The 27,741-nt window shown below is 33.4% G+C and overlaps 2 protein-coding genes across 5 annotated transcripts in view; one reads left to right on the top strand and one right to left on the bottom strand.

The window, feature by feature from the left end:
- LOC138314903 (sodium- and chloride-dependent creatine transporter 1-like) overlaps positions 1-22,136 on the bottom strand; it is a 34,987-nt gene extending 12,851 nt beyond the window's left edge. The window contains exon 1 of one of the 2 annotated variants that reach the window (XM_069255524.1): positions 21,992-22,136. In XM_069255524.1, the coding sequence (XP_069111625.1) occupies positions 21,992-22,052 (61 nt within the window). In that variant the 5' untranslated portion in view covers positions 22,053-22,136. Of the gene's footprint in view, positions 1-914; positions 3,570-21,991 lie in introns of those variants that run through there. The other variant, XM_069255525.1, reaches the window with a different exon arrangement.
- Positions 10,791-26,876, top strand: LOC138314904 (inositol hexakisphosphate kinase 2-like). Of its 3 annotated transcripts, XM_069255526.1 has the most exons (7): positions 10,791-11,021; positions 11,151-11,208; positions 16,071-16,280; positions 18,182-18,281; positions 19,520-19,623; positions 22,135-22,310; positions 23,147-26,876. In XM_069255526.1, the coding sequence occupies exons 3-7, from the start codon at positions 16,097-16,099 to the stop codon at positions 23,690-23,692; spliced, it is 1,110 nt and encodes a 369-aa protein (XP_069111627.1). In that variant the 5' UTR covers positions 10,791-11,021; positions 11,151-11,208; positions 16,071-16,096; the 3' UTR covers positions 23,693-26,876. The 3 variants fall into 3 exon arrangements, with proteins under 3 accessions (XP_069111627.1, XP_069111628.1, XP_069111629.1); XM_069255527.1 differs by lacking the exons at positions 10,791-11,021; positions 11,151-11,208 and adding an exon at positions 15,237-15,445; XM_069255528.1 differs by lacking the exons at positions 10,791-11,021; positions 11,151-11,208 and adding an exon at positions 15,584-15,737.
- Positions 26,877-27,741: the final 865 nt, after the last annotated feature.

A 27,741-nucleotide genomic window follows, 5' to 3' on the forward strand; every position in this document is an offset into this window, starting at 1 on the left:
ATCATGAATGTTGTCGTTTTACCCCTAAACTTCTTCGCGTGTTAAAACTAAAATGCATGACCTTTTTTTCATAATGTCTCCGCTTGAGACAACTGGTCTAAAAAGAGAATCGGCTACAGGTGGAGTTAAGCTACTGAGGTCGATGGAATTTTATAGCGTATTCTCATTATGATAGTACATATTTTTGTATTTCATGTTTAAGTCTAGTATTGTAATAGTGAATGTAGTAGGTATCTGAATAGAAATAGCACAGCCCAGCGCCTGTGGTGAAAACCAGTTTGGATAAAGCACGTCGAATCTATTCAATCACTACAAAAGTATTCATTGGTATACATATGAAATGAAGCCAATAAAACTACAAGATTCGTATTCATACCTGAGACTCTATCAGGTGACTATCTATTTAAAATGCAAACTCAATATGTTATCATAGCAATCGTTTATAGATTGGCAGTCACGACAAAGACCATTCGATATAAGAATAATACATTCTAACCTTATGATATCAGTACTTATAATATAAAACCTTCCGTTTTCATTTCCATATCAGGAGAATTATCAATTATCAAATAATATAAGCATATTTCTATTATTAAGATTTCTAAGATAAGAGAATTAAATTTTGATTTGAGGTGAATATGCATGTTGTCAGAATTTTCTATTTTATTCAGAATTTGCTTTAGCATTAGGGCGATCGAAAACAAACAATATATTTTTAGTCAATAGATTGAAGCATAGATTCCCTCTGAATAAACAATGAAATTGTATTGTTAATATGCAAAATACAAGAAGGTAAAATCGGGTCATCGGTGTGTATTTCAGTACTTTTTCTGCTATATGCGTCTCCAGATTACATGTATCTGACAACATAATAAACTTAAATACCACATTTAGGTACCTGTGTATGTCCTTACCGTCTTTGACATCCATATCCAAAATATGGGACATCCTGTATAAGATTCCTGTTATACGGATTCAGCGCTCAGAAGTACTCCACGAGTGTACCAGTATCTAGTGTATATTCCAAATATCCACAGGATCAAGTTTCGGCGTCAGCCAGGTATGGTATTCTCGTATCTTGATATTTCATCAGTAGAGCATGTCTTGACAAACCGAGCGTAACTTTATTGTGATACATATAAATACGAGGCATACAATACAGCAGCTTCCACTTTTATGATTACTATTAAATACACCTGTCCCGGTATGGTTATTACAATGCGGACACTGTTACACTAGAAACAGCAGATAATTAGATACACCATCACCATCATTAATACAATAAACACAATGGCCAGGAAATAAACAACATGAACATCAAACAATGCGTCCAGCAACAAAAACAACACCAGGGCCGTTTTCGTTGATCCGGAACTAGGCCAAGTAAAGCATTATTTATTTTCATTAAAGGTTCAATCAACAATTGTAGCAAAGGTTTCTCAGCTGCAGTTGATTGGGTCTTAATACCTGTTGTCACATGAAAAACCCCGAATATTTCCAAAGTAAAACCTCGTTTTCGATTCAAATCCAAGATGGCTGGCATTAATGCTGATATAGACTAAGCATTGAAACTAAGTGAGATTAAACACGTTAGAGGTCCACTTTAACTAACTTGAGTATGACTAATCGGTTGGTTAAAATTTAGATGTACAAGTAGGCTCATATCTACTTATAAGCACAGACTGGTATTCAGGGTTCAGGGTTTTACTCGGTGTCTTTTTTATGGTATTTCTCGTGATATCCTCCATTATTGAAACTCCATCAAGCGAACAACAAGTATGCATGTTATGAATTATTTAAATGGATATTTTGGTGAGAATGTGATTTTAAATAATCGCAAAAGAAATTTGTTCCACATAACACAAAAACATATGGAATAGTTTCACGACATTTTTGACTATATGAGTCGATACCGTTGTAAATCCAAATCATATAGCTATATATGTACCCATACCCGAGTCGGTGTCACTTTAGTTAAGCAATGCAATATATAACCATCGATGAGTTGATAAAATTGGATTTGTTTTCAGACAAGATCATGCACAGCATCTAATAAGGTAAACATACTACTGTAAGAGCTATTTGAGTAAGTCTAGACAAAAGTTACTTTACTGAACTTGCGTGGGCCAGGGTTCGGCACCTCTGATGTGCACTGATGGACAGCGGCCCAGTTTGATTATTTTAATTCTATGACCACATTTGGCTTAAAGCTGTTTATGTAATTGGCTCATTTTAGGAAGCAGTGATTTCTGCTTTCAAGCTAAATTTTGAAATACGTGTGCCAAGTAGAAACATATAGTTTGTGTTTACATCATATGCAAACAACTGCATTGTAATCTGTTGGGTTTGAATAAGTTGCAATGATGAATAAATACTAGTTATTGTAAGGATCTTATCTAAATATGTGATTCAAATATCATAAATACACTATACCTAATCACGAGGTTAAGCATCCTTATGGGTATGTAGACTACATGTAGACTTCGCTTAGACGTACACTTTGACGTCATCCGATCTCATGAAGATGACGTTTATGGCGTGTACGTGTATGGGGTGTATTTCTTTGATATCTCACCTCTATATTTGATAACAGTTGCCCGTCACTTTAAATAATCGGGTGACGAGAGTTTATTTCGTTGATCCCTTTAATCCGAACTACGTACGCCACACTACGCCAATGACGTGTTGAATTTGGAAAAAAAATCGCACACATTTCCGTTATTTGTGGAGCTATCGCGATATTGTTTTGCTATAACCTCCAACTTTAATCTAAGTAAACTAGTATGTGGTGATATATTCTTTCTGTTTTAGCGACTTGAAAATCACGACAGTTTAATTTCGAATATTTTTAAATTGTTGACGTTTTGTGTCAGACGGCGTAATGGCTGGAGCGGTGACCCGATAATGTTTTTTCAAAGTATTACAAACGTTAGCGGAAATTTTAGTACCTGTATTTAACAGATATGATAGTTAATAAGGCCAACTTTATATGTGACATAGTATTGATGTAATTTTGTTTTCATACATGCAAGCATGCAAACACTAACAAACACTTTCTTAACAAAAGGTAAATACCTACTTCCCTTCATTTACTCCATACATATACCGCATATTTGCGCAAGCACATAGACACACTAATCTTAGATTGAAGCAGACGAATACTATAATTAATACCAAATCATATGTTGGGATAGGTAAAAAAATAAAACACTACATTACATGTATATTGACACACACACACAAGGATGGAGAGACAATTAGAAAAACCAGAGAAATTGGCAGACAGACATACTTAGAACTGTTCTGCCCTATAGAGCAGGAGATAAATACTGAAACTTGTTGACAGACAGGACTGACATAATGTCAGAATAACAACACAAAAGAGCAAAGGTGGATTGGCAGAAGGACTTGTTCATATATGCATATACATAATAATTCCCGAATAGTGAAACTATGAAATTTACGAAAAGAGAAATCTCGCATACTATAGGATAATGTATTAACAAACATAAATATCTATATTTCATGAAGTAATCGAGTGACTGATACTGTTCTTATAAAATTAATTTCTTAATGAATAAGGCTACACTACTATCTGTAGTATTCTCACAACAGGCTATTCAAGATGTCTCCAATTACCTTTTAACATAAATGCGCTCGTAAATGCTATAAAAGACCATCGCAACATTAGGAAATGTATCATTTTTAGTAAAAGCGACACTTTTCAAAGGAAATTTGACACTAAATGGAAAAGAGTGGTTGCCTTTGTTAGAAATATGACACTTAATTCTTGTTATGTATATGCAATTCTTCAAATACCCCACATATCCATACATTATGCACGTTGTTAAATGTCCATACCATGACATAAGACACATTTTCTTGTGAGATCTCTCAATTTATAATTCATAACATACTGAAGTAAGCTACCCATCAACACTATAAATCACGACGAGTACACCGAGACTGACAATGATACTACTGTAGCGAGGCGCTCGACAGTGACGATGGCAATGATTTTACTCTCATAAGCGTTTGTGTAGAGAATAAAACATGATATATACAAGTGCACAGCATCAGCAATGACATATTACAGCATATTTAACCCATCTATAATAACACATGGAATAAAATTGTTAAATTAATGATCTGGATTATGTCTGTCTTGTGAAATGATTATATTTTTAAGCTTCATTGTTGACTACATAAATAAAAATAGTATCTAAAAAGCATTTTGCCTTTCAAAATTGTATCGATATATAAATTTCTTTCTATCACATAATAATTGACCATTTGTTGCAGTTGAATAAAGAATGGAACTCATCTCCATTTTCGTTACACAGTTAGTTACAAAGACTTCAAATTCGGTGTTATCTTGGTATATTAGTCCACCTACCAAATTCAATCGGTAGTTTCACATTACAAATTCTAAAACAAATTTACATTAGGCTTTCGCTAGACTGGAGGAAGAACAAATAAATAGTTTTTCAAATTCAAATCATGCTTATGAATTATATTAGCGGTACCTAATGATTTGATTACAATAATTTTCCAACTAAATATATAATTTCATTTGAGTGCATGGAAGATTTTTTTAACAATGTGAACTAGTGAATTCCATGTTCTTAAAGATATGAACAAGATTACACTTTTCAAAAATACTTTAATATATACTAACCACTGACAGTTATAATTAGGTTGGTTATGTAAGATTCCATTTTCCTTGCCCAATAGCCAACCATACAATCTGATTAAAATACAGATCCTTATTATCACTACGTTGGATAACGGAGTGGTTATAAGGATCTGTGTTTTAATCAGATTGCCAACCATACGAACTTAAATACTGATAGATAAATGGAATCTACTAAATACTGATAGATAAATGGAATCTACTAAGTTCCCTGTAAGGTTGGGGTTAATGTTTTCAACTTAAGCATATGTTTGATATTTAAAAAATAAGGTACGGATATTTTAAGAGTTTGTAATCACAACACCTCTAAACAGACCAACAAATTGCAATTGATGGATTGTCATATGGTTTTCTACCTAAAATGGCATCAAAACAGCTTCACATCTGTTTCCAAAATGTCGATTACTCTAAAGTACTAAACAGTCAGATTTGACATTTCAATCACATTTCTTAGTCAATCAGTTCTAATATTATGTCATATCAATATTGAACATATAATGATGACGGCCGTTTTGGACTTGAACCGAAACCGAGGTTGGTCTTATGGTGATTCAACGGCTTGGTGTATCGTTACTAAACCTAACTCATTAGAGAATTTCTGAACCTAACGCATTAGATAGTAACTGAACCTACTGAACCTAACGCAGTACAGCGTTACTGAACCTAACGCATTAGAGAATTGCTGAACCTAACACAGTAGAATTACTGATCCTCGCAGTAGAGATTTCGGAACATAACGCAGTAACTGTTACTGAATCTGATGCAATAGAGAGTTACTGAACCTAACGCACTAGAGTATTGCTCAACCTAACGCACTAGAGTGTTACTTAACCTACTGAACCTAACGCAGTAGTTACTGAACCTAACGCACTAAAGTGTTGCTCAACCTAACGCACTAGAGTGTTACTTAAACTACTGAACTAACGCAGTAGTTACTCAACCTAACGCACTAGAGTGTTACTGAAACTACTGATATAACGCAGTAGAGAGTTACTGAACCTAACGCAGTAGAGATTTTCGGAACATAACGCAGTAACTGTTACTGAATCTGATGCAATAGAGAGTTACTGAACCTAACGCACTAGAGTGTTGCTGAACCTAACGCACTAGAGTATTACTGAAACTACTGAATCTAACGCGGTAGAGAGTTACTGAACCTAACGCATTATTTTGAACTTTACGCACTAGAATGTTACTGAACCTCACACAGTAGAGTTTTACTGAAACTATTGAACCCAACGCAGTAGAGAGTTACTGAACCTTACGCAGTAGAGTGTTACTGAACCTTACGCACTAGAGTGTTACTGAACCTCACGCAGTAGAGAGTTACTGAACCTAACGCAGTAGAGAGTAACTGAATCTAGCGCATTATTTTGTACCTCTAGCACTAGAGTGTTACTGAACCTAACGCACTGGAGTGTTACTGAAACTACTGAACTTAAAGCAGTAGAGTGTTACTGAACCTAACGCAGTAGAGTGTTACTGAACCTAACGCAGTAGAGAATAACTGAACCTATCGCAGTAGAGAGTAACTTAATCTAGCGCATTATTTTTGTACCTTAAGCACTAGAGTGTTACTAAACCTAAGGCACTAGAATGTTACTGAACCTAACGCAGTAGAGAGTAATTGAATCTAGCGCAGAAGAGAGGAACTGAACCTAACGCACTAGAGTGTTACTGAACCTAACACAGTAGAGAGTTCTTCGATAAACAAAATAACTTGCTCATTGCCTTGCCTAATGCAATTATTTCAACCATAAATCCTGACGGACCTGTGGAATTTTATACATTAGAGCTTTGTCAATACTCATCTGAAAAAAATGAACTAATTTGTCTGTCATGAGTTCACAAACGATAAGTACAGTTATGGGACATACATATTCGTTATTGTTATTTTGTTTATACATCCAACTCTATTCTATTTCTATTATGTACCTTTTAAAAAAAACTTTTCTATTGCATTTTGGTAAGATCAAAGAAGAAATGACGTCATACATAATGTAACGTTTAAGCAGCGCACACAAATAATAATATTTTGAAAATGAAACATCCGAAAATTGTATAATGGACTGTATATGAAGACAATTTTCTACAATTATTCAAAATTTAATTAAAATCCATAAATAGATTAGATCATGAACATTAAACGATAAAAAAAATAAAAAATACATAAATTATGCAGAGAAAATTAATAATGACGAATACTGTCCCTGTAATCAGAAAACCGTAGCACCGTTAACGTGTATGTACGAAAACGGCCCTATAGAATGAATAACAACATCAACAAGAGCCCACCACCAACAAAACCTACGATGTAAATTCAACAAAAAAAGATAACAGCATCGACAGCAATGACGACACCAACAACACAATACCGTAACATCTCCATATCATCAAACACATTTAAATATCATACATATTTCTCTTTATTTGTTTGATTGATTAATTTACGTCTTATTATCAGAAAGGGTCATGTAAGAACGGCCTTCCATGTATGCAGTGTGTTGCGTGTATGAAGTGCGAGGTTATTGTTCTGTGATACTGCGGTATATTCGTGTTATGCCTTCTTGTATGGTCACCTTTGAAGCTGTGACATCATACCATGTCTTTTAACTTAAGCGTGCCCATTTAGTTCTTCTTCAACTGTAGAAGAAGATATAAGATATTTTTTATACTGTTTGCTTTTATTGGCAAAACACCACAGTGTCACTTTTAGTTGAGGAAAACGTAAACCGCCACTTCTTATACTATAATTTTCAAAAATATTGACTATGTCTTGAAGGCTTTTTAATTGGTATTTAAACGACACATATATCGCTTGAGAGGATATATTTTGTTCAGTACATATAGTTTATTCCCTCAGCTGAATAGTGATGTGTATATACATGTACACATCAGTGTTTTGATAAGAGCTGCCAGGGTTTGAGCGCCCTGGGGTCAACTTCCCGAACAATTTTGTCCTCACACAGGAGGGCTCTCACATAGCATTCAAAATTATAAATTGAATTATAACCTGAATCCTTTCTAGTGATTCAAATAGTATTGAAGTTATTACAGTTAAATCATGAAAGGATCAATGAAGCAAGTACAATTAAAGGGACATAACATGAAACATGTGAAAAAGTTTTAAGAGAATATTTAATATTTTACTAGCATAATGAGTTAAGACTCATTGTTTAGGTTCAATTTTTGTATTAGTAAAAGATACTATTTGTGTATACAAACAAAAACTATCACCAAAATACTTATTGTTTACTTATTGTTTTATTTATTTTGTATCTCCCGGGTTTTAAAACTTTGCGTTAATATCTTAATTAGTGTGGTAATTAGCGCAAAGATCGTGTACATTATACTACAGCTAACAGAAAATATGAAAAAAGAAACATGATAAAAAGGGAACTGAGTGCAAATGTACAGGAACCCATCCTTGAAAAAAACCATTTACATACACACACATAAAACAAACTAACTAACCAAAATTGACTGAAATGATACATATGATTAAAAACATTTATATTTCTGTATGCATCAAACTATTTCTAAAACGAAAAATATTAGGGAGTACCACCGTTATATCTGTATTAGTGTATCGTTAAGGCACACTACCTTATCGAAACAAAAAATATATATATATATAAAATAATATAAGATAAGAAAGTATATGTTATAGAGATAAGCCGAAAACTGTACAATAGGTGGGAGAAAAAACTGTATCGAGGCCCGTCAGAATCTGTTCTTTCTCCCACATATTGTACATTTTTCGGCTTATCTCTAACTTAAAACATAGCAAGTCTTTGTGTTAATAAAGTACACTTTTATTTCTAATATAAGACAGTTATTATCTTTGTCTATGAGCTCTTGTAACTCTACCAATGTGCATTCAACCATGACAAATCCAATATAGACAATGGCAACATAGAATTACCTTTGCCTGTGTTATATGTGATGGAAGGATATTACTTTCTCAATTTAAGAGATAAAATAAGGTGGTTTTAGAGATGTATATTACTAAAAGGACATTTCTTTCCAATTTCTGATGTGGTAAAGAAATGACATATGAAACTAGACTTGCGATTTAAGCATTGGTTTGAAAGCGTCTTGCTAAAATGAGCGCATATAACAGTGATTTCCAGGCCAGTTCAAAACAATCGGTGCCCCAAGAACTTTCATTGAATTCAGTGGATTTAAATATCGACCTCTCTAGTGGAAATCTTGTATTTATTTATACCATGTGCAATTTCATTCAACAAGCCAATAGGATTTAGGTGAAATTTTCAAATATTGTTGAAACAATATTAAATAAGAGTAAAACTACAGTGTAGATGATTTGGAAATTCAAAATCAAAAGTGGCGTTCAAAAACAACAAGGTTTCATAAAACGGAAATTGGAGTTAATGCTGTAGATAAGTGTTAAATGGTGAATTCATAATAAGGAAGAAAACTCGATCTGTGATATATACAGACATTCTGTAGATGTGGTTATTTCCGCATCAATAAAGGATTAAATTAGCTTCATTTCATGGTGTGGGATTTTTTTTTTTGTAATTTGGATTAAAAAATAATGGAATATTCCGGCAGGTTGTGTGTTAACATAATTATAGGATTATACCCGGAGACATATTCTCCCGTATTGTGTGACTCTCCAATATGCAACCTTTTACTGTCTTATAAGTGACTGTCTCATATTAGAGTCACTTATAAGACAGTAAAAGGTAACATATAGGACAGTTACAGGTAATCGTCCGATAATCCGGGAGTTAAAGTACAGAAACAACAATAGATGACAACACAACTATGTTTTAAGGCCTAAGATGAGGTTGCCGCACCAAATAAATGCAAGATTTCCTGCGTAATCTATGTTAAGTGAAGATTCATATCGCTTAGTTTCACACCGACATTCTACTTCATGTAGCTACAACAGTAATACCCGTGATAAAGTATGGTGTTCCATTGCATATAAAAATGATATTGGTATTATGTATTTACCCTTTCACCCGGAAAAAATATCAATTGAATTTTTTAATTGGTGGTCCGGTTGATTTAAATAATATAGATATGGACAAATTCAGAGTTTTAACATTAATATCTGTTGAGGAAATGTCAAAATTATATTATCGATAGCTAGTAACAAGCCTACTGTTGAAGGATATATAATATACAAAGAAGTGGTTTGCTTATTTCATTATTTTTGTAATATGCATTTATTATTTGCACGAATTTAGCATGCATGTTTGATTTAATTGTTGATATTCTGTTTATGAAATTTTCGCAAGTTTTAGAGGAAATAAAGAGAATCATAATAATGAAGTTTTTTGCGACTCTACAAAATTATCAATCTCGTTTTACATTCCTATTTTAAAATTAAAAGCCAATCGGAATGGTAGTGGGCCTTTAAACTGTCTGTATATTTTCCTAATTTATAAAATTGAACTTTATAATATGCATGCTAAGTATGGGTTATACTTAAATCTAAATAATGAGAGTTGTTATCCAAAAATGTTTATATGGAGAGAGGAATTGTACTGGAGAGTCGATCTCTGTCATCAATGTATCGGGTTTTTATCAGTAAACTATTGAATGAAATAGAAATAAATTTGCGGTGAAGGGAAATTAAGCGCAAATACATGTACACAGAAACCTTTTTGATATATGCTAATGCGCACATATTTTATCAGTAGCCGTGCGTTATACCATATATATGAAGTTGGCATGGTAACATTATGATATAATATATAGTACTTGTGTATTGAATACGAACAGTCCGTTGTACCATATATATAAAGTTGGCATGGTAACATTATGATATAATAATAGTACTTGTGTATTGAATACGAACAGTCCGTTATACCATTTATATGAAGTTGGCATGGAAACATTATGATATAATAATAGTACTTGTGTATTGAATACGAACAGATGCAAACGAAATAAGATGTTTCCTGTTCAATTCAGGGGAAATAAATGCAAAGTGAAAGTTATTATAATAATATTTGAGTTACCTCCCATTGTATATACAGGCTAGCCGTTGTTACTCATCACATTCACTATCACGTGACACGCCTACACCAGGTCTTGGATGTGTATATATAATACACACATGTGTACCGTTAATGTGTGAGTAAATACACAAGTACGGAAGTTGTTTGGTGTATTGTCACTCTCCCAATCACGGCTGCCATGTACTCCACATTTCAGATTATCGGATTTGTGTAACTGACACACGTGTACATTAACAGATGGTGTGACAGCAGATAAAATTACACACACGACAATATTGTGATGTGTTAATTCACGGTCCGGTTTGTCTATAAAGGATATATCAACACAGGTAAATTCATACTAAAACGTATGTCCCGATTTTATCAATGTCGCATCGTCGAGACAAGGGATTGTGAAATTTGTGATATCGTGGCGTTGTGGTTTTATTTGTATTATTCTTTTCTCTTCTGTGATACAGAAAGATCTTGGCAGTCGATTTTGACACGCTTCATCTGTTGGTCCACAAGCGAGGACGGGTGAGTATATGTAGTTCATGTCCCTGTACAAACAGCTGACACACGAGAAGGTGACAGCTAAAATTCGTATCTTGGCCAGGGGCGCGAGAGGGTGTTCATTTTGTATAAAATAGACTAATGTATGCCGAATTACACCAGCACAATGTCTAACGAATACAATAGTTTCATATCCAATGGTTTTAGAAGATTGTGACAGACAACATTCCCTATAACGCCTGTGGAAGAAAACTGGGTGCATTTAGTATTAGTCATGTATAATCGTCATACTACATATATCTAAAGTTTTACCAATTGCTTTTGATATTTGGAGTATGATTTAAATTTTTTGGATACAAACCATAGTAGTTTCAAGGATTTATAAGTGAGACGCTATAACGTCCTTGGTAGTTTGAATTAGTTTGTTTTCAAATTTTTGAACATACACTAATGTATATTTTTACACATGGTTCTACTAAAACACAGCTTCATATGTTTTCACTGATAACGGGATATTGCGCCGATTTTGAACTCATGTGATTCATTTTGAGGCTGAACATTTTCCTGACGTTACAAGGCATGAACATGTGATATTAGCGAATGGGCGGCGATTTTCAACATGGCTTTCACTGCCAAGCACTATCGGCTAGTCTCAAGGCTGTTTTAGAGATATAAGGCAACTAAGTGCGCTGTATCTGAAGCTTATAGATAACACCAGCGTTATCCGACCTGTCGATTACCTATATATAGGCTATAGCTAGTGTTAAATCTTCCCACGTTTGTTCCATTGCCAAGCGGTGGCTGCTACTTGTACGTAATTACCATCTATTAGCGGAAATCCCCCAACGATTATTCGGTAGATATGTTGCTCGTATGTCCATTTTTTTGTGTATTACAAAAACTGTAATAATGTATTTTTCAAAATTTAACATTTAATTTTCCACTGCGTCAAGAACTGGTAAATGATGGTTCGAATAAAAAGAGACATTGTATATATCATATTTTAAACGTAATATTTTTTATGTTTACATTTTTACTGCATCTCCACTATGCCTGACCTGCAGGTAGGGATAAGTCAACATGATTGTACTAGACGACTGAATTTAGGATATTATCTGTTATCTTCTTCCTAGCTGACTGTATTCTTCTTAACGTCTCCCTTGACACCATCTCACTTTTGGACTTTGGTTGAGCGCTCGTCCATGTGAAGTAGGTTCTGGGTTCTGTCTCCTGGCCTAAACAAAACAAATGCTATAAAAAGTGGTAGTTTCTGCCAAGCTTAGCGTTCAGCGTAAAGGAAATAGGACAACTGGTTGGTCCCTTCTCAGTTTATGTTGCTTTTTGTCTTCGGCGGCATGCTTCAGTGATATAGCACTATAAAAGGACAAACAGTTTCACTATACAAGACAAAGCACGAACATACCCCAGTCTCCCAAAGCACGCACCTCGAATTTCACATACACTACACCTCGCATACATGGGATGCAGTCCTTACATGACCCTGGTTGTCCAATCAAACAAACATTTTTTTTTTTAAATATTTGCATTTTGACTGCATTTCCATTAAGTAACCTTACCAAACGCAATGGGTGTTATTACCATCCACTTATTTTGACTTCATTATCATTGTGACATCACAATTGTCGTGCCGACGATCACACAAGCTTGATATTGAAATGGCTGTTCATGGACAACAAATAAAACGGATATAGCTTTTATTATAAGTATTAAACTACATTTGGTTGACAGGTATGCGAAAATGAATGGAAATTGGACAATGACAAATTCAGTATGATACGGTAGCGCGCTTGATTAATTCTGTCGCTGTCCAGTTGGAATTCCGCCTTCCATAATTAGTAAATGTGTATATTTTTCAATGCTTAGATAATTTGTACTATTTTAAACATACACTCCCCTGCAGGTCGGAAGTTTGAATTGTACCTGCTCCCCCTTTTGCATGATCGTCAAAGGCGACTCAATTTAGGATCTTGTCTTTTCTTTCTCCCTAAACAACTTTTCTTCCTAGCGTCTCTCTTGACACAAACTCACTTTTGGCCTTTGGTTGAGCGCTCGCCCGTGTGAGGAAGGCTCTGGGTTCTGTCCCCTGGCGAGACACACCAAAGTCTATAAAAGGTAGTTTCTGTTCCCGCTTAGTGCTCAGCATAGAGGGAGTGGGACGACTCGTTTTCAGTATAATATGACTGGATGAAATGTGTTGCTTGGTGTCTTCGGTAGCATGCTTCAATGATTTCGCATTATAAAAAGGCAACAGTTCCACTATACAAGAAGACGCAACATGAATATACCACAGTCTCCCAAAACACGCACCTCGCACAACATACATGCAACACACCGCATACATAGGAGGCCGTCCTTACATGACCATAGCTGTAAATAGGACGTTAATTAATCAAACAAACAAATTTAAACATACATTTTGTTGTAGTTTGGGCTCCTTTGTTTCTTTTAATAATTTGTTTCATTATTTTGTTGATATATAGGACACTGTAACTTTTATTATGAAGAAGACACTTGGCTACACATAAAAGTGTGGAATCAGTGAAAATGAACGAACGTTTCAGTAGTTTTATTCTCGGATAGTTGAACCATATACAATTCAATGTAAGTTTGTTTATCATGATCATCCAAACACGTTTTTCTATGAGATATATTTAAATTACGTTGACACTTTGTAAAATATCAAATGTAAACCACACTTATGTTTGTAATCCAAGAAAAAATATCGTTCTTTCGATCTTCATATTTGAATAAAGTATATTCATTACTTATGACTTCATGAAATTCACAATGTGTTGATTTTGTCCTGGCTGTTTAAACGACATGAATTTAATCGAACAAATTTTGTCGGCTTAAACGACAATTTTCATTCGCGTTTCATTATCCTGGCAAATTCCATCAAGTCATGTTTCCTATGTTGCGTTAGTTATTTGTACTCTCACGACACCATTGAATCCCGTAGTGTATTTCTAACCAATATTATTTTTATGCAAATATCCGCCGAGTATAAGTCACCATAATAATAATGAAAATTCCATGCCAATGTCTTTGTTTTACGTTTGTTTATTGAACTCGTGTTATGCAAGGAGATAAAGTATGACTACAGGGGAGAGTTATAACAAAGAATGTGTTTTAATCGGTTATATTTCCGTACAATTGTTACTATCAGATTTGCATTTTAAGCTAAAATATCGAGGAAATATTTAGTTAAATGTCAAAGGTGTCTTTCAATGAATCTGTGCAAATATAAAAGGCTTTGATTTTATAAGGATGAACGAAGTTTGGAAATAAAGGTATATGCTTATGACTAGAAAGAAAACAATGCTTCTTCCGTGTAAACTTATTAGTGATATTATATATATTAGTATTCCAGCCATCGATCATTAATTTATTTTTTAATTTCTGTAGATAACGGCCTATATTGCATATATTTTAATTTGAATTAAAAAGGCCAAGAGTTCCACTTTATGTATACAAGAAGACACAACACGAACATACCGCGGTCTCCCAAAACACGCACCACGCACTTAACACACACTACCCACCGCATACATGGGAGGCCGTCCTTACATGACCCTGGCAGGTAATTGGATGGTAATTAATCAACATACCATCAAACTTTTGCAAAACGGACAGTTGAGTTCATGAATAAAGATAAGTTAAATTTAAACCTAATAGTTCATGTAAAATAAGAAGTTGATTAAAAATAGATTAGGTGACATTGTTCCTGATCTCTAGGCTAATATTGACAACAATTTCTTTTTCATTTTGAAAGTTCATTTAGATTTTTTTCCCCACGAAACAAGTTGAAAGCTGACAAGGTTGACATTCCAAAAAGGTGTAGAAAGAGTGGAGTCGCGTAGAACCCATTTATTGAAATAATTATGGTTTTAAAAAATAGGTCCGTTTGTCTCGACCGCCGAGTTCATACCCTTGATACTATAATATATATATATATATGTATACTGTTGGTTAAAATGTTCGTGCCAGGTCCCTGTGACTTGTTTGTGAATTTATGAATTTACAAGTTTATTTTGAATCTCGCAATACAAAAGCCACGATAAGATGTTACGGTTGATTGATTTTGACTTCAAATATTCGTTAGGGACATTCCTTTCTAATGGACGTCAATAATGTTAATTGGGATTTGGTAAACCGGATGTGTAGAGCAAAATTACAGATAAAGGAAACCGGTTTAACGTAGAAACATTACGCTAAATTACATGATCGCAGGATAATGTCAGTAAGTAAAGTAATTGTGATAACGTTGTATACGGATTAGCCTGGGTATCATTCGAGCGTTATACTATAGAAAACGCCAATTCTATCATTGAACATTGACCGTTGTTTATTCAGATGTGTTTGTCTTTTGTGACATTTGTTATTGACAGACGTATACAAATGGCTACACATGTGACTTGTAAGGTTCAGGAAGGGGAAAAGGGAGAGAGATTTTTGTTAAAACCGGGGACCTGTAAAGTACAACAAGTGTAACGCTAGAAATAGCGCTTTCAGCAGCTTACGATTCAGATTAGGTTAGTGACTCAACTTGTTGAAAAGAGAAAATAATGAAATTGGATATGGCTCAAATAGCCAGTTTCCTTGATACAACCATGTGAAAAGTAATAAAAACTAACTAAAGTGATATAACCAAAGACATACGAGACACAAATAAATAGTATTAGGATCATGTGTTAGTTTGACTGTGTATATATTTTTACAAGGTTTAGTAAGAGATCGAGAGTTGTTTTCACCAGGAGAACAAACAAAAACATAGTTTGAACTCAGTGAAGCAATAAAGCCGATTTACTTCTTCCTTCAGTATAGGATCCCGAAAAATTCGTAAAACATTCATTTCCTTTTTTCAGGTGCGGCATGCGACAGGCTCTGAACGATGACGTTTTATAAAAATGATGGTCGATTGGTGGAAATCAAACCGTTCGTTCATCAAGTTGGTGGACATACGTGCATGTTTGAAATAACTGAGGAAACTATATGTAAACCTTACCAAGAGCGGGAGTTTCAGTTTTACCGAAACTTGCCCGAGAATATGAAGGAGTTTACCCCATACTACAAAGGTAGGTTACCCATGTAAATAGGACTCGTGGTGGTGTCATCTGCAATTTGGCTGGGTTTATATCAGTTAGGAAGCATATGTATTGGCAGTTTATACATTATTAGCATATTCGTGGAAATATGGTAAATTCAAGCTTATTTAGTTGGTTAATGTTAGGTTATTAAGTTTTTCGCCATACGAATTTATCCAATAAAATTATTGTTACAACAGTCAGACTGAATTGTATACGTTAGTGTGATTTAATAAGCAATATCTTATAATATCAGTTTGTGGAATTTTAAAGTCGCTATCACGCAATTCTTTACAGAGCGACCATATGGAAATGACTTAACAATACACGTCATTGTATCAAACCAAGGTTTAAAAACTCAGGAGTTACACGAAATGTTCTGTAATTTAGGGTAAAGGTTTAATGTAAACACAAACACTGACAAGCAAAAACAAATTGTAAATTTGTGCTAACATTTGGAGATAATGCATTTCTCTATTTTGAAAAAATCAGACGGGTCGTCAGTTCTTTGATGAATATGTAATACTATGTTTAGGCTAAATCTGTAACGAGAGAAAGAAGTTATCCAAACATTTATAATGATGGTTTCATAAATTCCATTTCAATAGTGTCCTGCTTCCTCGTCCAGTGAACAGCACACATAATCGTCATATAAAACTGGGGCGTTTTTTTTAATATTATGAGCTGTAATACATCTGTTCATTCTTTAAGTAAGAAAACACTAAAAAATATGCCTCTTGCACTGTTTGCAATTTGTAATTTTTCATTTTTTATTGGACAAATGTCCATGCAATTTAAATTTTAACTTAACGATTCCACTCGTTTAACTACTAACGAAACAGCATTGTTTCAAAATTAACTTAAGTATTTCAGCATGTGGATATCAATCCCAAGTGGACAAGGACAAAAATAAGCCAACGATACCGAAAATTATATACACACACAACATGTATTTTTAGAACGAGGTCCTTTTAAAATGGAAAACAAACATGAGTGTTTAATCAGCGAATACCGCCATTATTTACTATTAGCATACAACTTCATAACTTTATTGAATACGAAGGAATTCTCTTTTGAAAATTGTATTGATGTGATTATGAATATTTTCAGCATAGTTGTGCTGTTGTATTTTAAAAGTCGCTTCAATGGAATGTATTTTATACATACATGCTGGCTTAAACATAATTCAGTAACCATGCTTTATCTTTGATTAAAGTCCAGAAAAAATATCACTATTAGACATTTCTTGAATCCTCCACACGATGTGTAGGGTGAGTTACTGATTTTCGTTTTGAACAGCTATCTTAAGGAGAAATATCTGCATAAAAATCGAAATCCAAACAACTCTTTTATCCACATACAAATGTATCAAATCATTTATGTATCAATATTTATTATGTCCATGCATCTTAAACATTGGCTCAGAGACTGAAGTAAGGCTAATAGACCGAATCATAATGTTTTACTTTTGTGTAAACGTACTTATAATTATGTTACCTATATTCATGGTAGTATGTATAATTACAGCAAATAGCACTGCTCAATTATTTATCTTCAAACGGAATTCGTTAACATCTTCAAAACATGTACCGATCACAAATTTTATATAAGAATGTCATACTACATGAGTCTTATACAAATGTCTATAATCTAAGTATATTTGCACCCGATGCCCCTTTATACAGAGAATCACTGATTTTAATAGATTATATTGATTAAACTACACTCACGTGAAGTTATATGCATAGCTGACCAAGCGAAACCTATGGAATAAACTACTCTGAATTCTCCTGAAAACGTGATGAGTAAGGCTTTCTCCTACACGATAATCGATAACCATCCGTTATTAGCTTGAATTTGCTGATAATCACGCTTTGTTTGTTTCTACGAAGGTCTGGTTTGTGTCAAGTGTAGTCATGACAACGACAGTCCTAAGTTCTACGCTGAAGTACCTGAATATATCCTTCGGAACACTGAACAACATAATCACATGTAAGTGGAGAGGAGGTCGAATGGAAATATATTTTTGGAATAGAGTATTTACTGCGAATGGTACTGCACATTTAGTGTTATGTTTGTTGAATAAGTTCATTGTTAAACGCGGTCTGTCCTTATGAAAAGACGTTTATGAACTATTTACGTTTCACGCGACAGGGGAAATTAAATGGAGGTCATATGTGTACGTTAAGGAAGAGCACCAAAACAACCCGTGCCTATATTCGAGGATTTAATAGATTCCACATTCACCAATTCAAATCTTTGTAATATTTCAAGCGTGACGGTAATGCACTCTCCTAAAGTTATACTTATAAAGATTTTTAACAGATAAATTACATTGATTAAGGTAAGTGTAGAAAAATATCATATTTATCATAAACATCGCATTCCGGATCTTACACACTAAGTCACAAATTCGAAATAATAAATTGGTCCCGGATTACTTATTGAACACTACTCAACAACATAGATACTTTTTTAAAGGTATAATATATGACATTATGAGACTAAGAAACCTGCGCCCAGTTGTGCAAAAAATGATTAAGCTAATAACAGTTTAAAGAATATGTTCAAATCCAGAGAAAATGCCACTTTTTATCTACTTTTAGTGAATGCACATGTATAATCAAGTTTCACAGAAAGAAAAAAAAATAAAGTTCCGGGCCCCCGTATACAAAACACAACATGAATATACCACAGTCTCCCAAAAACGTTATACACACTATACACCGCATACATGGGAGGCCGTCTTTCATGACCCTGGCTGTTAAAAGGACATCAATTAACCAAACAAACAAACAAACAAACAGAAACAAAAAAAGGCAAATATCAATACGATAGGATGTATACGTCTTCCTATGTATCATATCGTATAAATTCAAACACCTGCGTTTCATAGATTTAGTGTGAAAAATGGGAAGAAGAATTGAAAGAGAAACCTATTGCATGCATCACAATTCGATATTTACATTAAAAAAGATGCCACATACAACATTATAAAAACCTACCCATTTTTGTAGTGACTCAAATTCGCGTTTTTACATTGAACATTTCAAGGCGATTTATGGGTAAACGCTCCAGGAAATATTCAGCTGAATCCGATATTTCTTTTTTTCGCACGCATAAATAATTTGGTTTACAGCAAGGAAAATATTTTAATAAAGCTGCTGAAAACATGCTGATAATTATTTGTTTATTTATTTAAATTTCATTGTGTTGGTATTTAATTGCAGACAGAAGATCGATGATGTGAAATCTGGTCTTGACAACTGGAGTGTGTCTTGTATAGATCGGCAAATACAACGAAATGGTTTCTGGTCCAACAACGGCGACCAACGTATCCTTCCTGACTAACACACTACATATGTACAATAGAATGTTTTGAAACTCTTGTATTACTTGCATCAGACCAAATATCATCATAATGCAATAAATAACACCTACAGTATATAATATTATATATAATCGCAAATTCAAGTTAAAGCAAAAGAAATATATAGTACATATTTATGTTATGCGTTATGATGTTAAGGAGAAATTAAATTATGTGCTTTGGGTCATCTTTACAAGCACGTTTTAAGTGTATCGTCATTATTATTAATATACAATGTAACTTTGTTGACGTCACAACAAGTTCAAATCTACCATGGCCAAAACGCAGATTCCATCAGGGTCGTGTCCTTCGACCATATTAGTGCTGTGAAACAGCATTCTTAGGTACGCTCGGCGAGCCTGTGCACATCTAAACAATGAAACCACTCTGCGATGAAAATTAAATGTTTTGTTCATTTTACATATTACTTGATAGTATGAATAAATCGAACCTTAGTATTCAAAACCTTAAACATTAAATTTGTACATACATATGCGCTATAGACGGTATGATTTAAATGTTCAGTTGGGACTCTATGATTTATGTATCCCCATGCGTCATATGTGGTCCCAAAAATCACGAACAACGCCTTCTTCGATGCCTTCCTCCGCGGCAGACTTTCGGTCGATTTTGGATTGTGTTGTCTATTTCAATTTTACGTAAATCATGCTACTGATCGATTAATGTGATGAAATGTTAGGAAAATAATTGTAAAAGAAAGTTCTTATAACGGTTATCAATGTTTTTAATTTGGTTGCATTGACGAACTATATCTCGTGATATCATTGCGCTGTAAAAGTTAATAGTTTTGAGTACGAGTTTCCTTGTTATGTCACTGGGAGTTGTGCCTTTTGTTTATCGGCAACTGCGTTATATTGAAAGGGAAAAAGTGCAAAATTTATCAACATAAACTAAGATAATACATATATATATATGTACGAGTAACTAAAAGTGACAAATGAATTTATATTGCCGTGTTATGTACGGTAGCCTTACGAAGACTTGCATAAGTCCGATGCATTGCATCCAGTTTTATTGACGTTATCGTTCTCCAAAATCAAAAAGAAATTTGAGTGTTATTAGTAACCAAATAATGTACCTTTTATTTGGCCATGATTTATTATTGTTCAAAAGTCGGGAAAGCAAAAATCACGATAATATGTTCTTCGCGATTATATGTCGCCAACCAGTTACTGTACAGTAACTGTAAGTCTTTCGATGACTCGCTTAAGTCCGATGCATTACATGAAATTTTTTTGATGTAAAATAAATCTGAGTGTTATACGTAACGAAATTATGTACCTTTTATTTGGCAAAAGTATCTGGCCGTGATTTATTAGTCAGAAGTCGTCAAAGCAACTCATGTTAATTTTTAGAAAGGAACAAAAACATACCCGGAAATGGTAATATTTTTTAATGTCATATTTTTTTCCGAAAATATTCTTAAATGTTTGAAGAAACATTGATGAAATTGATAATTTTAGTAATTAATCTAGAATGATAAAAAAAACTCAGATTTTGACCGGTTTTATTGGTGTTGAAATAGTTATTTCAGAAATAATTAGAAAATTTTAATATAAAATTTACTTCAGGAAAATGAGTTATTCAACTTATTGTTCTTTAATCAACTTTAAATATCATAAAATTAACACGATATACCGTAAATATATTTTGTTTAACTCCAAAATTTAATACTGTACACTTAGTATTCTAAATTCAATATTTAAATGCAAAACCAATTTCTTTGTTTGAGTCCTTCATTCACAGCATCTTTGAGTGGCCTTGGCACTTTGATCTTGTATATAACGTTAAAATGCAAATCATTTCATCTTTACACTCGATCATCATTTATTATATCATGGCGGTATAATAAACATATTAAGCCTAACAAAGTTCTATAGATGATAAAATTAGTCGTCATAAAAATCATAACATAATACGCGTGTATTCGGTAATCAATACAATGAACACGAGACGATGTATGTGATGATAATAATTTAGCATATTTCGACATTTATTAATTTGTCCCTCTATAGCTACAAGATAGTTTAGCGTAATTGGTCTGTCAGAGTTACTGCCCTTATCTCACATCGCAAATATCTAGTAAATATTTCATACGAATATCAAAAAATTAAGTATCCATATTATTGATACCTACAATGATAGGCAATACATGTTTCAATTAATGATGGTCTATAGCTCATCATACATACGTACTTTCATATTTAATGTGCAAACTGCAGCTTCTGTGTCCTTTTATAAGTCGTCGTTATTGTAGTAAATCATAGATAAAACAGACATACATGTATACATAAATTTAAACTATACTTACATGTGCAACAAAATCCCTTATCACTGCCTGAGATTACATACATGTAGCTATTTAAGTGCATAGCACCACATATTCATAATATATTAATTCGAAGGTCACTAGAATGAGACACATCAACCGATCTAATCCTTAACTTTAGAAAGAGTTCATCATGCTTGGAAACCTTGTTGGATCCCTGAAGATGCCATGTATAATGGACCTTAAAATGGGAACCAGACAGCATGGGGAGGATTCCTCGGAGGAGAAGAAAAAGTTACTGGAAGACAGATGTGCTCATTCTACCTCGAGTACCCTAGGTCTTCGTATCTGCGGTATGCAGGTAGCTATATCGAATTTCCATTTACCGGGAAGTTATTTGAAGTCTAAATTTCTCCCCTATTCAAATCAAAATAACAGCGAACGTTTATATATATATATATATATATATATATATATGCTTTGATGGTCCTCAGTTAGAAAACATTACAAATTCTACATGTAACTTAGTACTGAAACGTAATCAGAACATACAATTCATTTACATAATTTAAACAAAATAATCTTTAAAAATATGATTGAAAAAAATATGTAGTATATTTGAATATTATTTTGTCAACGATTAAAAAAACAGGACAATCCATTACAGGTTATAATATGCTGCAATACATTTATAAGTTTGATAATGAAATCTAAGAACTTAAGGAGTTGTATGGGCCTCTAGATAAAGGTGGAGCTTATTGACTTTATAAGGCCATGCTTATGTACAACAAATAGAGTAACAGGACAATTTGTTTGCTTGATAGTCCAATTTCATTTTGGATAATATCATTTGTGAATTTCCTTTTTCGATGGTACAATTTAATAATTTCCGTGGTGTACGTTATTTATACTTAAACGTCAAGGTAAGGACTATTGTAGGGAGGGAAGCATATAGGTGACTATGAACAATTTTCAGTCCACCAGTTAACCTCCTCATTATTTAATAATTTTCAATAGCGAATTCATAAATTCGTGATCCAGTACTCTTATTCAGTCAAAGATTTATATAAACCTTATAACAATAATTCAGCAAATATTTGAGTTCGGAGAATTACCAATAGAATGGTTTACAGTTAATTGTAAATTGAGTTTGGTTTATACATATTGATTTATGTTATGTTTTTACATCATCAACAGGTCTATCAGGCGGACACCAATACCTACCTATCCTACAACAAATACCACGGCAGGGCCTTGGATGACACTGGCCTTAAACAGGCTTTACGGCAGTTCTTTACCAGCGGAAGTTCACTAAATATACGCGAAGTGACGCGAATGGTAGAGAAACTTCGGAGACTCCATAATGTTTTGTCCACTCAAGATACATTTTATTTCTTTTCATCTTCTTTGTTGCTGTTTTACGACGGGTTTATCGAAAATGATTCCGACAAAACAGATAATGTAAGTGGGTATTCAGAACATGACAAATCTCAAGATGGTTTGTCAACTTGTGGCTCATCCCTTTGTCTACCAGGAGAATGCAAACTTCAGGAATCTGCTGACGTTAATATATATCCTTGTAGTTATGATGACATCAACGGCACAGCAGATGCCCGAATGATCGATTTTGCCCACACGGTACTCCGCACAGATGTCCAGGAACACCAAGCAGGCGTAGAGGAGGGAATTTTGTTTGGCCTTGTTAATCTTATAGACATTTTGCAAGCAATCGCAGACGGTTGACTAGCACCAAGTGGAAGTAAATTTCTTCCATCACATATTTTTATATTCATGCGCCTTTTTAAATCGAACGAGATTATGTATGAACTGAAAGAAATGGTGTGATCTATCTTTTATTGAAAAAAATATTTTAAATAAAATACACAAATAGAAATACGAATAATTGATTATGGAAGAAATACGAAAGCCTATGAGTAGAATCGCCTATTCTACCTTATATATATATATATATATGATATTTTCTTTCTGTAATTAAGCATAATATATATATATATATGATATTTTCTTTCTGTAATTAAGCATATCAACTATTTTGATTACTCAAAACCAAACCAACTTATTTTCGCAATTGAAAATCATTTGGTGCTACGTTACCTATTTTCAGAACATATTCGAGATGTCGTTTTACTCGCAAAATCTGATAATACGCGAAGATGAATTGCTTTAGAGTAATATGATTGTGTCACAGTGCAATACATAACCACTTTTTGTGGACTGGAAGATTGCATAACGCAATAATTGTGTAAAAAAACAAGTGCAGTTGACGTTTTTATTATATCATATCTATTGTTAGAATCGTTAATTAATGAGAAAGATATGTAGGTTTCGACTATTTCTATATTGGGTTAAAACATTCAGCGTGAAAGGGACTTTAGATATCACGTGTAAAACAAACATATTGTGATATAATGTATGTTATATATGACAAGCGCATTCAACGATATTTGAATACATATTTTTATGTATATTTTACCTTTAGATCGTACATATTTCCTGTTATATGAAACTTGGATTGTATTGCTACATTGTACATCTGCAGACTTAGTGCAATATTTTTCCCATTTTCCTCTCAGCATAAGATTTTGCGCTATACTTCTAAAATGTATGTGTTTAATATATCTTTCAATAATGTCTATAACATTGACTGTACTTGATCTTTGTTATTGTAGGCAATAACTATTTACAGATGAACATATTAATTCTTTTTTTTTCATCAGCATGTATAAGAGGCAGCACCATTTCATTTCAAACTTGTTATTTTACAGTGATCGTGGGATAATTTCATGTTATTTTTGTATGTAATCTATACTTACTAACGTTATTTCTATCGTATTTGAAATAAATAAAATGACAATACTTCATATTTAATTACCGATTAAGCATGACTTGATTCAACATTGCAAGTTCCATTGTTTTCAATACTTATAACATAATACACATGTACCAAGCAGAATCGCTTTTATTCTTTTATCTGTATATATATGCAATGTATTTGACAGGTTGTAGGATGAATATCGGCCTTAATGTTGCAATATTGTCGCTGCCTAATGTGCTCTTGTTTATTATTCTGATATCAATTCACGCTACGTATCCTAATACGTATACAATAACAAATTGCATCATCTATCGTTTTTGTCGTTCTACTTTAGTTACTCTTGTGAACGACCCCGAAATGAAAATGAAACGAAATAGTAAAATATTCAGGAGAATACTTTACCATTTCATTACCTAATATTTTAGTTGTACTAGAAACGTCTTTATGATGCAATTAAGTTTTACTTTTTATCAAAAAGTAATACATTGATGAACACAATAGCTAAACATGCAGTTGCAGGTCCGTAGCTAACTCTTTCTTTTTTTAAAGACTACTCGGTATTTCATTCATCTAGCTACACTGATCAACTGTTATCGATTTAGGTTAAATTTATACATGTCGGTTCTGATTAAAATATAAAACCAAGTTGGCACCTGTACTTGATATTTGGGTACTAAATATTTGAAGCGAGATATTTTAATATAAGCAACACCACATTTAAGCGACTGTGATCCGGAAACTATTTGTGACGTATCAATATAATATAATTTTGATATATTGAAATCATATATTGCAATCTTAGCTTATAAGTTGTTTTATTTATTGCTTGTTGTTAAGTGTTTTACTGCATACACTTATTATTAATAAATTTGACTTATCATTTCAATTCAACATTATTCTTAGATGGAAATGTTGGTAAAACATGTGTATAAATATATATAATGCCTCTGATGTTGACATAATATATATATTAAAAAGTAAATAATATTTCACCGATAGTCTTCCCTTAGTTGTTTCCCTTTAAATGTAAAATGTATTTTGTAATGGCTCGGCGTTAATTTTTCGAAACACCTCCAATACCTTGCAAGCTATGATTGTGCTTTGTGCAGATGCTCACTTGGGTTGGTCTTCAAAGTCATGGTCGTTCTAATGAAGAATGAACATATAATTGAAACGAGAATGGAGACATAATCTTTTCAAATATGTGGGATTTTTTTGTAATGCGTTATTATAAGATCAAATTCCGAGGTTCAATTTAATCCAATTTTGCCTACATAATATGAATCTACTTATTTCCCTGGCGGTTGAATTCAAGTTTGTATGTTTAATAGCTTTTCCATGGCGATTTAATGATGATGTTAGATACCGTCTAATAGTTTTATTGTATATGTGTTCAGCGCCCGGAAAGATTGCTGTTTCTCGCATAGTACATATTATGGGTTAAATTGTGCGGTATCATTCCCTTTCGAACTTTGTAAATTATTTTTAAAAGCTGCACGTTTGCCTTAACGGTAATAATCAGTTACAGTCAGGTTGATATTATGGTAATATTCCTATTAATATTAATAATTACATATGCCCGATAACACAATTCACGATGGATAGAAACACCACACGTGTTCATTTTGCTATTGAAAATATATTTATTGGTATGTACTTATTCTATTGTTATTTCTGTTCTGTTTTAAACGACTTTCTATGTTGTTTTGTTGACCATGGCATGCAATTGAAAGTGTGCATTGTGATAATTAATGATAAAGTTTTCTTGTTAAATTTATACAATTTATTCATTCAAAACCTGTATTTTGACCTATGTCTCTGAAAATACACTGTACATGTGAAGTAAACAATGGCAATTCCCATTGGTTTTGGCATATGGAAAAATACAATATTAAGAAAATCTTACAGTGTAAAATTTTCGCTTTCATAAAATGTTATTTTTTATAAAAAATATATTAATGCTGCTTCTTTTGTTCGATTTTCCTGATTACACAAATTTGTACGAGTTACTTAGAAAAGATTTTGTATCATCGGTTGATGAACTACTGCTAAAATTTTACTTGAAAGGAAATAAAGTCTTCTTTAAACAACGTTGTGTCTCTATTGTTTTGTACAACTACTACAACGGTCATCCAGACTACCGTAGTTACCCAACTTGGCAACCAACATCGTTTTCAATTTGAAGACAAACATGCAAAGGTAGACCAATTATGTAAATACTAACTAAACATTCAATATATCTATCCAATAGCGGTCATACCACCTTTAACGCAATCCCTATGTTCATGTAAACGAAGAAATGTCGATCCTTCCTTTATCACAAAAGAAATCAAAGGCAAAATTACAAAGGCGAACTGTTTTATAACTGATTCATTAGTGTTATTTATTGTTGATATATTCTTATATTGGTTCTAGTATGTCTTTTTTAGGTCATCTGACCGAAGGTCAGGATGACCTATTGTCATCGTGTTTCATCGTGTTTTCTTAATTTTAGCTTTAAAATCCTCCTCCTCCTTCATCCTTGGATGGATTTCATCCATATTTGGTGTGAAACATCATTTAGGATGGACAATCATATTTTTTATAAATGAGTCTGATCCGACCCCAAGGGGCTGAGAGTTGGGGCCAAAAGGGCAAATTTTCTTAATTTTAGCTTTAAAATCCTACTTCTTTATCCTTGGATGGATTTCATCCATATTTTGTGTGAAACATCATTTGGAACGAACAATCATATTTTATATATATGAACCTGGTCCGACCCCTAGGGGCTGAGGGGTAGGGCCCCAAAAGGGCAAATTTTCTTAACTTTAGCGTTAAAATACTATTTCTCCTTTATCCTTGGATGGATTTCATCCATATTTGGTGTGAAATATCATTTGGGACGAACAACCATATTTTATATAAATGAGCCTGGTTCGACCCCTAGGGGCTGAGGGGTGGGGCCCCAAAAGGGCAA

The sequence above is a fragment of the Argopecten irradians genome, chromosome 2 (genome assembly GCF_041381155.1).
Source record: "Argopecten irradians isolate NY chromosome 2, Ai_NY, whole genome shotgun sequence".
In the NCBI taxonomy this organism is placed as follows: Eukaryota; Metazoa; Mollusca; class Bivalvia; order Pectinida; family Pectinidae; genus Argopecten; species Argopecten irradians.